Raw genomic sequence first — 11,097 nt, 5'->3', positions numbered from 1 at the left:
AAAAGTGGTATACGTACCTTAAATTTGTACTTAAAGAGTAATTAAGTAAATGTACTGTACTGACCACACATCAGCTGCATCATATTTGAGATACAGTTATACACACGCAGCTAATTTCACTAAACTGTGCTTTCATGGATTTGACTGAATTGATTATCAATAGCTTTAACTTCTACCACCATTATCAATGGTCTTCATGCCCCCTTTCATGTTGAAAACCCACAAAAAGGATGAACAAAACACGACTCGTCAACATGGTAAACCTTTATTTTTGGGTCCCACCCCTTTCAGATACGGTATCAACTCTGCTTTATTTACAGTCAAAGTAAGAACACACAGAGAACATCGGAATGTCAATAAATACAAAAAACAATGATACAACCCAAGTTACAAAAAGTGACAACTTAAAAAATAATCTTCTAAAAGGAATGAATCTGAACTGCATGTGGTTGTTGCAAAGGAGAAATACAGTGGTCCTAAAAGAGGGTTGAGGGGAGGACTATTCATGGCTCATTTTTTTTACAACATTAAACTTTATTTAACACTATTTATGAACACTAGCAGGCCATAGAAAGTAGCCTAGTCCACCTCCTCCATCCTGGATGTGTCGTCGTCGTCGCCTTCGAGAGGAGGCATGTCCTCAGAGGGAGCAGGGGTGACTTCATCTGGTGTCAGATCGTCTTCATCGATACCTAAAAACAGGAAGGAAGCATGTTAGGATGCAGGTTTAACACTTAAACACTTTTTTCAAAAACATGGGACAAGGGTGACGAGCAACTTAACAAGAAATGACCCAAAAAGAAAGTAGCGAAAAGTAGATTATAAAAAGAAAATTACCTGAAAATAAGAAAAAAAGAAGAAAATGTCGTCAAAAAATAACACAAAAAACACAGAGAAAAATTAAACACATTTTTTTCTTTTTTTTTCTGTTACCTAATTTTAAATAAATAAATAAGAGAATTACAATGTAGTTGAATCCAGTCTGGATATTTTCCCTGAGATAATTTTCCCATCATTTCCTTGTAACATTTTACTAATTTTTGAAGTAAAAGAAAATTACCCGGAAACAATAACAACAAAAAAGAAAAGAAAAAGAGAAACAAATAAACAAAAAACACAGGAAGTTTTATTACAATAATAATTAAAATAATTCTAAATATTTTATGATAATTATATAAGTTTTCAGGGCATTTTTTTACTAACCCTTTTAAAAATAATTTTCTAAATCTGCAAAACTCTTCCAATTTGCGGGACATTTCTTATAAAGTTGCTCAGTTTTTATTTCCTGTGTTTTTGAAAGAAATCAAATAGTTTTTCTGAAGTTTCAAAAGTTTAAACCAGTGTTTAAAAGGGTTACAAAAATTTAACTGACAGACCTGTTGCTCTTTAAAAGTGTATCAATGCAATAATAAACAGCTTACAAATGTGAGAAAAATACAAAAAATGTCATAAAAGCTTTAAATTGTGTTTTTAAACAGAAACTCACCAAGACCCAGCTTGATCATTCTGTAGATGCGGTTGGAGTGAGTCTGCGGGTCGTCCAGGGTGAATCCCGAAGACAGCAGAGCCGTCTCAAAGAGCAGGATGACCAGATCCTTCACAGACTTGTCGTTCTTGTCGGCCTCAGCCTTCTGTCTCAGGGTCTCCACGATGGGGTGGTCTGGGTTTATCTCGAGGTGTTTTTTAGCAGCCATGTAGCCCATGGTGGAGTTATCTCTCAGAGCCTGGGCCTTCATGATCCTCTCCATGTTGGCTGTCCAGCCGTACGTGCTGGTGACGATGCAGCACGGGGAAGAGACCAGGCGGTTGGAGACTGTGACCTGTGGAGCGCAACGATAATAAACCCATTAACACCCGGATCAACATCAGTTTTGTTGCGCTGCTTTCAAATGCCTTTCACAAAGTATTTAAACCTGAGAAAATTGTTTTGATTTCAATGAGTATCTTGTAGAAATGTCCTGCATATTGCAAAAAAATATTATAAATATTATCTTAAAAATTTGTTGTTATGAAATAAATTAGGTATTAGGTAGATATTATTTTTAAAAATAGGGAAAAAATCCAGAAAATTATAATTATTTATCTTTAAGTCTTTATTTTGACCTCTTTCTTAGGAACTGTAACTGCATCGTATTTAACATGTAAACGCTGACAGCCCTAATTACAACACATCATGGTTTGCTTTAATTTTTTAATCTCACCTTCTCCACCTTCTTCTCCAAGATGTCCTTCATAATCTTGCACAAGTTCTCAAACTGAGACTTCTTCTCCTCCTGCTTCTTCTTCTCTTCTTCGTCCTCAGGCAGCTCCAGGCCCTCTTTGGTCACCGAAACCAGGTTTTTGCCCTCAAACTCCTTCAGCTGCTGGACGCAGTACTCGTCGATGGGCTCGATCATGTAGATGACCTCCAGGCCGGCTTTGCGGAGGCGCTCCACAAAGGCAGAGTTAGCCACCTGGTCCTTGGTCTCGCCTGAAATGCAAGACAATGATGTCATATGTATAACGGCTCCAGTTCTTAATCTACGCTCTCGTCAAAGCCACCCGTGTCCGTTGACAAAAAACAGCAATTTTGACTCTCAACGCACGAGCTGCTGTTCTAAAAATTGCTTTCTGATTCTCTGAAATACTCCAACCTGTAGTCGTACCGCCTTTCATCTACTGCCTGTAATACACTGACTATGGGTAAGTACTGCATACAACCCCACTTAAAAAGACCCAAACTAACCCTCTGATTAACTCAGTTCATCTCATTTTGAAATGCTTTATCATTTACAGTAAAAGCTCATGGGCAAAGAAGAGCATCCTCACCAGTGATGTAGTAGATGTGTTTCTGGTTGTCCTTCATGCGTGTCACATAGTCCTTCAGGGAAACCATCTCATCTCCAGAGGCTGAGGTGTAATATCGCAGCAGCTCAGACAGTTTCTTTCTGTTCTGAGAATCCTCGTGGATGCCGAGCTGAAAGACGAATAAAACTAAATGTCAGCAATTGTCAGCTCTCATTCCATTTCTGTCTTCGGGTAAAAATTGCATAACCTTTCATAAATTATCTCAAAGTTTAAAATGTAAAAACAAAAATTTGTGCAAAACTTTTTTCGAAATGTTGATAAAACACAATTGTGAGATGACTGAGTCTCCACTGAGTGATGTAATGCAACTTCTCTCACGATAGAAATCCAGTAACCATGGCGATGGATGTTCAAAACATTAGCAGGTGTATTTCTATTGCAGCCACCGCAGTAGCTGTCATTATTTCCAATCCAAGGTGACATAGACGTATTATACGAGCAATAATATAGTCTATGATATCACAGAGGAATTGTGGATTCAACAACCAGATGATCTGCTCAACTTTTGAAAAGTTATGCGATGCAGTAACACCTCCTGTAGCACCTGCTGCATCATGGCCCAAGGGAGCCAGTTCGTACCTACAAGCCATAGCATCATGTGACCTATACAAGTGAAAAAAAATTCAATTTGCTCAATTTGAAGGTTAATGGAAACCCGCCTAGTAATAGTGGTCTCCAAGGTGTACCCTATGATAACCACAGTGCCTCCATGTAATAAGGAGATGGCACTGAGGAGCACCAAAAGCAGCTTTTCTTTGGGACAATATGGCCAAAGGATCAGACAGATGGCTGCTGCCTAAAGGCTCAGACGAACAAACTGGGATCATTAACTGCCATTTCAAAGGTTCTTTTCAGCAAACGTGAAACTCCATCCTGCTAAAATCCACATTGCAGTTTGCAGGATTTGCAATGACACTGACAATCTCTCAAATTTAGGGCACAAGTGTTTAACACAAGGTAGCTGCCAAAAGTTTTAATGTGAGGAGATTAGGAACATTCACAGCTTGCACGGTGCAAGGCGAGGACACCAACCTTGATGTTCTTGGAGAACTGCTCGTAGTACTTTTTGTAGTTGTCCTTGTCCTCGGCGAGCTCGGTGAAGAGCTCCAGGCACTTCTTGACCAGGTTCTTGCGGATGACTTTCAGGATCTTGCTCTGCTGCAGCATCTCTCTGGAGATGTTCAGGGGCAGATCCTCAGAGTCCACCACACCCTTGATGAAATCTGATGGGACGGATAAAGACATTGTAATCAGAAATATATTCAACTTTCTAAGATTAATTAAAAAAGGCAACATGTTTCAACCACTGCCGGTCTCCGTCAGGGCTTTAAAAACATGTTTTCACATTTTTGGATTGCCTGAATTTCCTTCCTGTGTTTCTAAAATGATATAAGTGCAACAACTGTCTGTTTACATCCATGTATGGGACTTTATTTTCAGAATTGTATGCTCCATATGTAATTTCCTTTACTATATTTATGTATCATTTAGGTTGTATACCGAGATTTTCTCAGACTAGATTTCAAAACCTTTCAATGACTTTTCAAGGACCTGAATTTAAATTTTAATTACCATTTACATATAACACGAACAGAAAAGGAAGGTAAAATTAATAAATGTATGTTACATGGAAGGTTATCCACAGAAGATAATATACCAGTGTCAATACACACCTTTTCCAGAACTTTCAAGGATTTCACAAACTTCATGACTTTTCCAGCCTTTCCATGACTGTGGAAACCTTAATTTGTAGGTAATTTGTTCTTTTTTTGCTGTTTTTTAAAGAAATTGCTCCCAAATTTGCAAAAGCTATTAATTCCACATATGGGTGAATACTCACTGAGGTACTCGGGGATGAGCTCATCGCAGTTGTCCATGATGAAGACCCTGCGCACGTACAGCTTGATGTTGTTCTTCTTCTTCTTGTTCTCGAAAAGGTCGAAAGGAGCGCGGCGTGGCACAAAGAGGAGAGCGCGGAACTCCAGCTGACCCTCCACTGAAAAGTGCTGTGAGATATAGAGGTTTTTAGGTCAGTTATTGGGTCCCTTTTTTAAATTTAATATCATTATTGATATTAAAATGTTGATAGATATCATCAAGAGATCTACCTTGACGGCCAGGTGGTCTTCCCAGTCATTGGTTAGACTCTTGTAAAACTCTCCGTACTCCTCATTCGTGATGTCCTCCGGGTTGCGGGTCCACAGAGGTTTGGTCTTGTTCAGCTCCTCCTGGTCGATGTACTTCTCCTTGATCTTCTTCTTCTTCTTCTTTTTGTCTGAACACTTGTCGTGGTCGTGGTCGTGCTCCTCGTCCGACCCGACATCCTCAATCTCGGGCTTGTCCTCGTCCTTCTCCTCTTCTTCGTCCTTGTCTTTCTCCTTCTCCTCCTCCTCAGCTTCGTCGTCACTCACCTCCTTGTCACGCTCCTTCTCCACCTGAACAAAAACAGAACTTAGTCACTGGAAGTGGTGGAATGTAACTAAGTACATTTACTAAAGTTCTGTACTTAAGTGTGAATTTGAGGTACTTGTACTTTAGTATTTTTTACTAAAGAGTATTTTTTCCATGCTAATTTATACTTGTAGTCCAATACATTTCAGAGGGAAATATTGTACTTTTTACTTATAAAAACCATAACAGTTTCTAAAATATGTTTGTTATAACTTTAATTACCAAACAGTTTATACAAGTACAGCTGCAAAAATGTATTGATTAATCAGTCAAGTCACAGAAAATTAATTGCCAACTATTTTGATAAACATTTAAAGAATTTTCATTTTAACAGATGAACTTTTGGGTGATTTTTCTTCTGTTTCTTAGGTAATTTTTTTGGTGTTTTTATTTTATTTATGTGTTTTCATAGTAGCTACAGTAGGTAATTTTTTTCTGAATTGAGTACTTTTACCTCTTATACTACAAGTACATTTTCCTCATTATTCTTACTTGAACTTATGCACCATTTTCAAATTAAGTACTTATACTTGTAACATAGTATTTTCCCAGGCTGGTATCAGTACTTTTAAGTAAGTAAAGTATGTACTTTTTCCACCACTGGTCACTGGTGCGTGATTTTTGGATTGCTTTTTGGAAAAAGGGTGTAAATTAATTCAATACAAACTACTTAAATGAGCACTTACAAAGAGTGTGATGGGATAGCCGATGAACTGCGAGTGTTTTTTCACGATCTCTTTGACTCTTCGCTCCTCGATGTATTCCAACTGGTCTTCTTTCAAGTGCAGGATCACCTTGGTGCCACGTCCAATGGGCTCAGCTATATCGGGAAAAAAAACGCAAGTTACAGACGCCTCCCATGACCAACAAAACTGAACTGTGGCAAACTGTAAATGCATTTATTTAACTTACAGTTGTCCACTTTTACTGTGAAAGAGCCTCCAGCAGAGGACTCCCATGCGTACTGCTCATCATCATTGTGCTTGGTTATGACCGTCACCTTCTCAGCCACCAGGTAGGCCGAGTAGAAACCCACGCCGAACTGACCGATCATGGAAATGTCGGCTCCAGCCTGCAGGGCCTCCATGAAAGCCTTAGTGCCAGACTTGGCGATTGTGCCCAGATTGTTGATCAGGTCGGCCTTGGTCATGCCGATACCCGTGTCAGTCAGGGTCAGGGTGCGTTCCTCTTTGTTGGGAATGATTTCAATTTTGAGCTCCTTGCCGTTGTCCAGCTTGGAGGGGTCAGTGAGACTCTCATAGCGGATTTTGTCCAGGGCCTACAGAGAGGGAAAATAGCCATTAAAGAAAAGTTTGAATTTATACAATTCAGGGGGTCTACAGTTACCAGACAGTTAAATTTAATGCCTTTCGAGGTAATTTTTACAAGATTTAAGACAGATTTTTGAAAATATAACTTTTTCAAGCATTGCAGTATAAAGTAGTATATACTCCTGTGCAGAGCTTTATGTAGGAATATGGTTATTAGAATGAGTTAGATTAATCAACATTTTACCAACAGGTAAGTAAGTATAAAATTAAGTTTTAGGTTTAGTAGTGCATTTAAAGATAAAGCAACAGGAGAAGATGGATTAATTAAAAGATTAAAAGATAGATTCATTAAATTACTTGTTTTTCACAATAAATAGCTCTAAAAAAAGAAAAAAAAGACTGTTCAAAGACTTGTAAGGCCTAATATTTTTTAAATTGAATTTAAGACATTTTAAGATTTTTTAAGGACCTGCAGACACTGTGACAATTGCCTGAAAAAAATGATTCAATCCCGACCTGAGCTTCCATCAGCACATAAGTATTCACTTGGCAAAATGAGAAAGCCACTTTAACATAGGTTACATGTACCAAAAAACAGCATATTTAGTCTTATATGACCAATTTTAAACAAACTCTTCCTGAGACTATCCTGAAAAGGCCAAATTCAGGCATTTGACCTATTTAAACTAATTAAGTTGCATAATTAAAGTGTCATCATATCGGCAGACGTGTAAATGCCAATATTTAATTAAGAGCCGTAATCTGCCGATATCAATGACGTATCCACATCCCTACTTCAAGCAAGCTCAATAAACATCCTTGACACAACTTAAGAGTAAGTAAACAGCTTTAGACAAATACTGCAACAAACTTACATCTGAAGAGTTTGAGATAAGCTCCCTAAGGAAGATCTCTTTGTTGGAGTAGAAAGTGTTGATGATCAGGGACATCAGCTGAGCGATTTCAGCCTGAAATGCAAAAGTCTCAGCCTCCTCCTCCATTGGTTGGTCGTGTGATTCAGGCATCTGAACAGAGGAGACAATTATAACTATTTTTAGGACATGCATATACCATGGATTACACATGGACACACACACACAAAATAAACTGTATGTGTTGGGGTTGTTTGCCTCCCTGAAGCACAGTGCACTAAAGCCTACACAATTATTTTAATTGGATTAGTAAACTGAAGGCATTGCCGCAAGGTGCAATGCTGGACACCTTTGCATGACTCATGTCTGACCCAGTGGTTTCACTTGTTCTGTTTTTTTTTTGTGCAGGCATGTTATGGACCTGTGTGCCTGATACAGCCGTATGCAGATTTATCAGCTATATGTTAGTACGCCAGTTGACGATTGTCATAATACAATACAAATACAAGATAATGACCTATAAAATACTGAAAACAAGAAATTTACTTTTTTCTCCTGTAACAAAATTCTTAATATAAAATTCTTAGAGATATAAATACAGTTTTGTGGACATTTTTCCCTCTTTCCCTCATTTTTCTAACAATCCTCCCCTCTTTTTTTTTATAAACTATTTTGGGGGATTTTTCTTGTCTCCTTAAATTTTGTGCAATGTGTGAGACATCTCTAGGCAAGTTGCTCATTACCTTCCCCACATGTCTTATGAAGAAATCACACCAATTCTCTCAGGTTTGAAAAAGGTCAAATAGCTTATGAAAGGCGACTTCAACCAGCACACGAAAACAGATTTCAAAGGTTTAAGGGTAATTATAACTGATAATAATAAAAACTATTTTTGTAATAACGTAAATACACAATGATATTTCCTAAGACTGTTATTAAACCATTAAAATCTCATACCGTTGCAACCCTAGTGCACAATCATGTTCATTGGTCTGTGGATCAGCTGCAGCACAGTGAGTCACTACGCTGTCACACCTACAACAAGCACTGCCTATCACCCTCGGGTAAAGTGCCATCACTGACACAAACTATCAGTGTCGTGAAGCTGAATCAATTCGTCTGATACAACCTCAGTATTTAATACAGTGCTGTTTTGTTAATAAGTATAATATAGTACACAACCTGTCGAAACAATCACCAAAAAACAAGTTCAGTTAATCCTTTGAAACATGGATTGACATCAGTTTTCTTCTATGTTCAGACAGCTCTTACAAGCTATTTGACTGTATGAAACCTGAAAAATTGGGTTTGATTTCTTCCAAAAATATGGGGTGGGGGGGCAATGACCCACTTGGCAAGAACTGTTCCAAAAGTTGCAACAATTTAGTAAAAAGTAATAAGAAAATTACCTAAAACTTAGTTTTTACAAAAGAGAGTAGGGTTGTTAGAAGATTATCCAAAAAATAAGGGAAAACTCCAGAAAAATATAATCATAATAATTTTATATTTAAAATTATGTTATAGCAATAAATAAATAAATTAAATTAAATACTTATTTTTTAAAGAAAAAAACATTTTCAGCTCTTTTAGGTCATTTTATTTGTTTTCTCATTTTTGCTGATATTTAGGTCATTTTTAAAAAAAATCATTTTTACTCTTCCCCCATTTTTTTTTTTTTTTTAAAGAAATAAATCAGGGTTCAAAGGGTTAACATTAAGTAACAGTGATGTATGCAGCAGTAATGATAGGTGATGTGTAAGCTTGTATCACTTGTGCTGGCAGGTGGTGTGACAGACTGTCCAGCCCAGATCAGTGCTCCACCTGCCTATAATCCATCTTTGAGACAAAATCCATCTACCTCTACTGTTACACAAGTTACATAATGCACATTTTATTTTCTGAAAATTTACCAAAAAAAAAAATACCAAAAAACATATAGATTGTCTCAAACTATTTTTCCTGACTTTTCCTCCAGACTTGAACAGAAAGCTGAAACAATGATTTCAAGCTGTTATAGATGGATCATGACAGTGAAATATAAGCCCTGTAATCCTATTCTACTGAAATTGATATGATTGATTATTGGTTGATCAAAGAGGAGCGCGTGGCTGGGATAACATCAGTAAAAAAGGACTCCACCTGCCGGTTTCCTGGACGAAATGCAAGTTTCTAGAAGGTACCAAGAGCCGACGAGAACTCTCTGGCAGTTTCTATAGAAATCGAAAGCTCCTCCTCTTCATCATCTTGGGGAGTTTCTGTGAATGATCGCCCTTGTGCTCTAATGAGCTTGCACTGAAATCACTACGAAAGAGCGAAATTTGTGCAAAAATTTGATGTAGGTTTGTTAAACTGTGCGCCTGCAAGTGCAGCAGACATGCACCATGTGGCTGCTATCATCCAGCTTTGAGCGATGCACAGGTAACGTGTGCAGGATAGTTGCCAAAATATTGTTGGGAAAAGTTTTGACGTGTGCAAATAACCTTGACATGCACGTGAGATTACTCTCTGGAACCTCAACGTAAAAATGTTTATTTTATTTTATTTTTCAAATACAGGCCTTTGGTTATAGTGTCATCATAAGCTGATTAGAACACGATGAACTAGATTTACTTACAGTCATCACAATTAGCCTCCAGACATAGCAGGATATTTCAACAATATTGATAATATATTGATGAAACAGGTTAACCCAGTTGTTGGCTAACATACAGCTAAGCTGATTTTAGCTAGCATTAACCATGAATTTCAAAGTGTGTGTTACATTTTATCGGTTGTAATTTTATCTATATATAAAATAGTTAATTTAATTACCTTGGTCCTCTATGTATTGAAAACTCCGGTGTAAAATAAGCGGACGTCCTCTGAAGATGAACCCGGTAAGTCAGATACTCAGCGATGACAGTAACTGTACAGCTTTTCTATCCTTTCCGAGCATTCGAGAAATCCCGACCTGAGCTTCCAGAACCATCTGGAATCTTCCCTCGACGCTGGTCGCTATTTGTCACAGCGGGCTGTCAATCATGAGTGTGACCAAACTCCCTGTCCAATCATGGCTGGAGGGGGCGGGACTAAAGGAGAGGAGGCGGGTGAAGAGTGGGTGCGCGTGCAGAAGAACTGGAATGAACCATGCCTGCGTTCACTGAAAATTCCAGAACAGAACAACCAGAACGGAAGCTGATAATGACAGTAACTTCAGCTGTATTACAAATATCGCATTTGATCCAATAGAGAATTCAGAAAAAGAAGAAATTTAACATGTAAGTGTAAGTGTTCCGCACTTTACATATATGTATATATGTATAGTCTCTTAATGTTTAGTTTTTTAAGCGTATTCCTTTTATATTCTATTAATATTGTTTTCTCTTTATTCTCTTTGTTCATACTGTATGGTGCTGCTACACCCCAATTTCTCAGTTTTGAGATCAATAAAGTTTATCTATCTATCTATCTATCTATCTATCTATCTATCTATGTAATGCAAAGGGCCCCACTGACTCCTACATATGAGCAAGACATATTGTGGAGGCTTTGTTGTTATTAATGTGGCTAGTTTATGTGTCTTTTGGGTAATTTTATGTCTTAATGAGGTAATTTTGAGTCACTTTTGGATAATTTTGTGTCATTTTCTGTCACTTTGTTGTCATTAGGAATTTTGT

General features: G+C 37.7%; 1 protein-coding gene and 1 long non-coding RNA gene across 2 annotated transcripts; one reads left to right on the top strand and one right to left on the bottom strand.

The window, feature by feature from the left end:
* Positions 1-249: 249 nt before the first annotated feature.
* On the bottom strand, positions 250-10,404 carry LOC121955147 (heat shock protein HSP 90-alpha). Its single transcript, XM_042502969.2, has 11 exons — positions 10,253-10,404; positions 7,445-7,594; positions 6,211-6,577; positions 5,985-6,118; positions 4,956-5,282; positions 4,688-4,853; positions 3,880-4,070; positions 2,809-2,956; positions 2,202-2,470; positions 1,487-1,820; positions 250-692 (listed from the first exon to the last, which is right to left on the bottom strand). The coding sequence occupies exons 2-11, from the start codon at positions 7,592-7,594 to the stop codon at positions 580-582; spliced, it is 2,199 nt and encodes a 732-aa protein (XP_042358903.1). The 5' UTR covers positions 10,253-10,404; the 3' UTR covers positions 250-579.
* Positions 10,405-10,541: 137 nt separating this feature from the next.
* On the top strand, positions 10,542-10,889 carry LOC148186807 (uncharacterized). Its single transcript, XR_015779146.1, has 2 exons — positions 10,542-10,698; positions 10,856-10,889. It is a non-coding gene; the product is annotated as an uncharacterized LOC148186807 (long non-coding RNA).
* The last annotated feature ends 208 nt before the right edge of the window (positions 10,890-11,097 follow it).

The sequence above is a fragment of the Plectropomus leopardus genome, chromosome 16, assembly GCF_026936395.1.
Source record: "Plectropomus leopardus strain MGB_pleo_1.0 chromosome 16, ASM2693639v1, whole genome shotgun sequence".
NCBI lineage: Eukaryota > Metazoa > Chordata > Actinopteri > Perciformes > Serranidae > Plectropomus > Plectropomus leopardus.
Note: the sequence above shows the minus strand (reverse complement) of the source record. Positions and strands in the feature narration are given on the sequence as shown.

What these genes read in the sequence shown, in the direction of transcription:
- LOC121955147 (XM_042502969.2), bottom strand. Translation starts at nt 7,594, where the DNA reads ATGCCTGAATCACACGACCAACCAATGGAGGAGGAGGCTGAGACTTTT. An exon ending in ACACATCTACTACATCACTG is followed by an intron (nt 2,471 to 2,808) that starts GTGAGGATGCTC and finishes CTTGCATTTCAG; the next exon opens with GCGAGACCAAGGACCAGGTG. An exon ending in AATGATCAAGCTGGGTCTTG is followed by an intron (nt 693 to 1,486) that starts GTGAGTTTCTGT and finishes TCCTGTTTTTAG; the next exon opens with GTATCGATGAAGACGATCTG.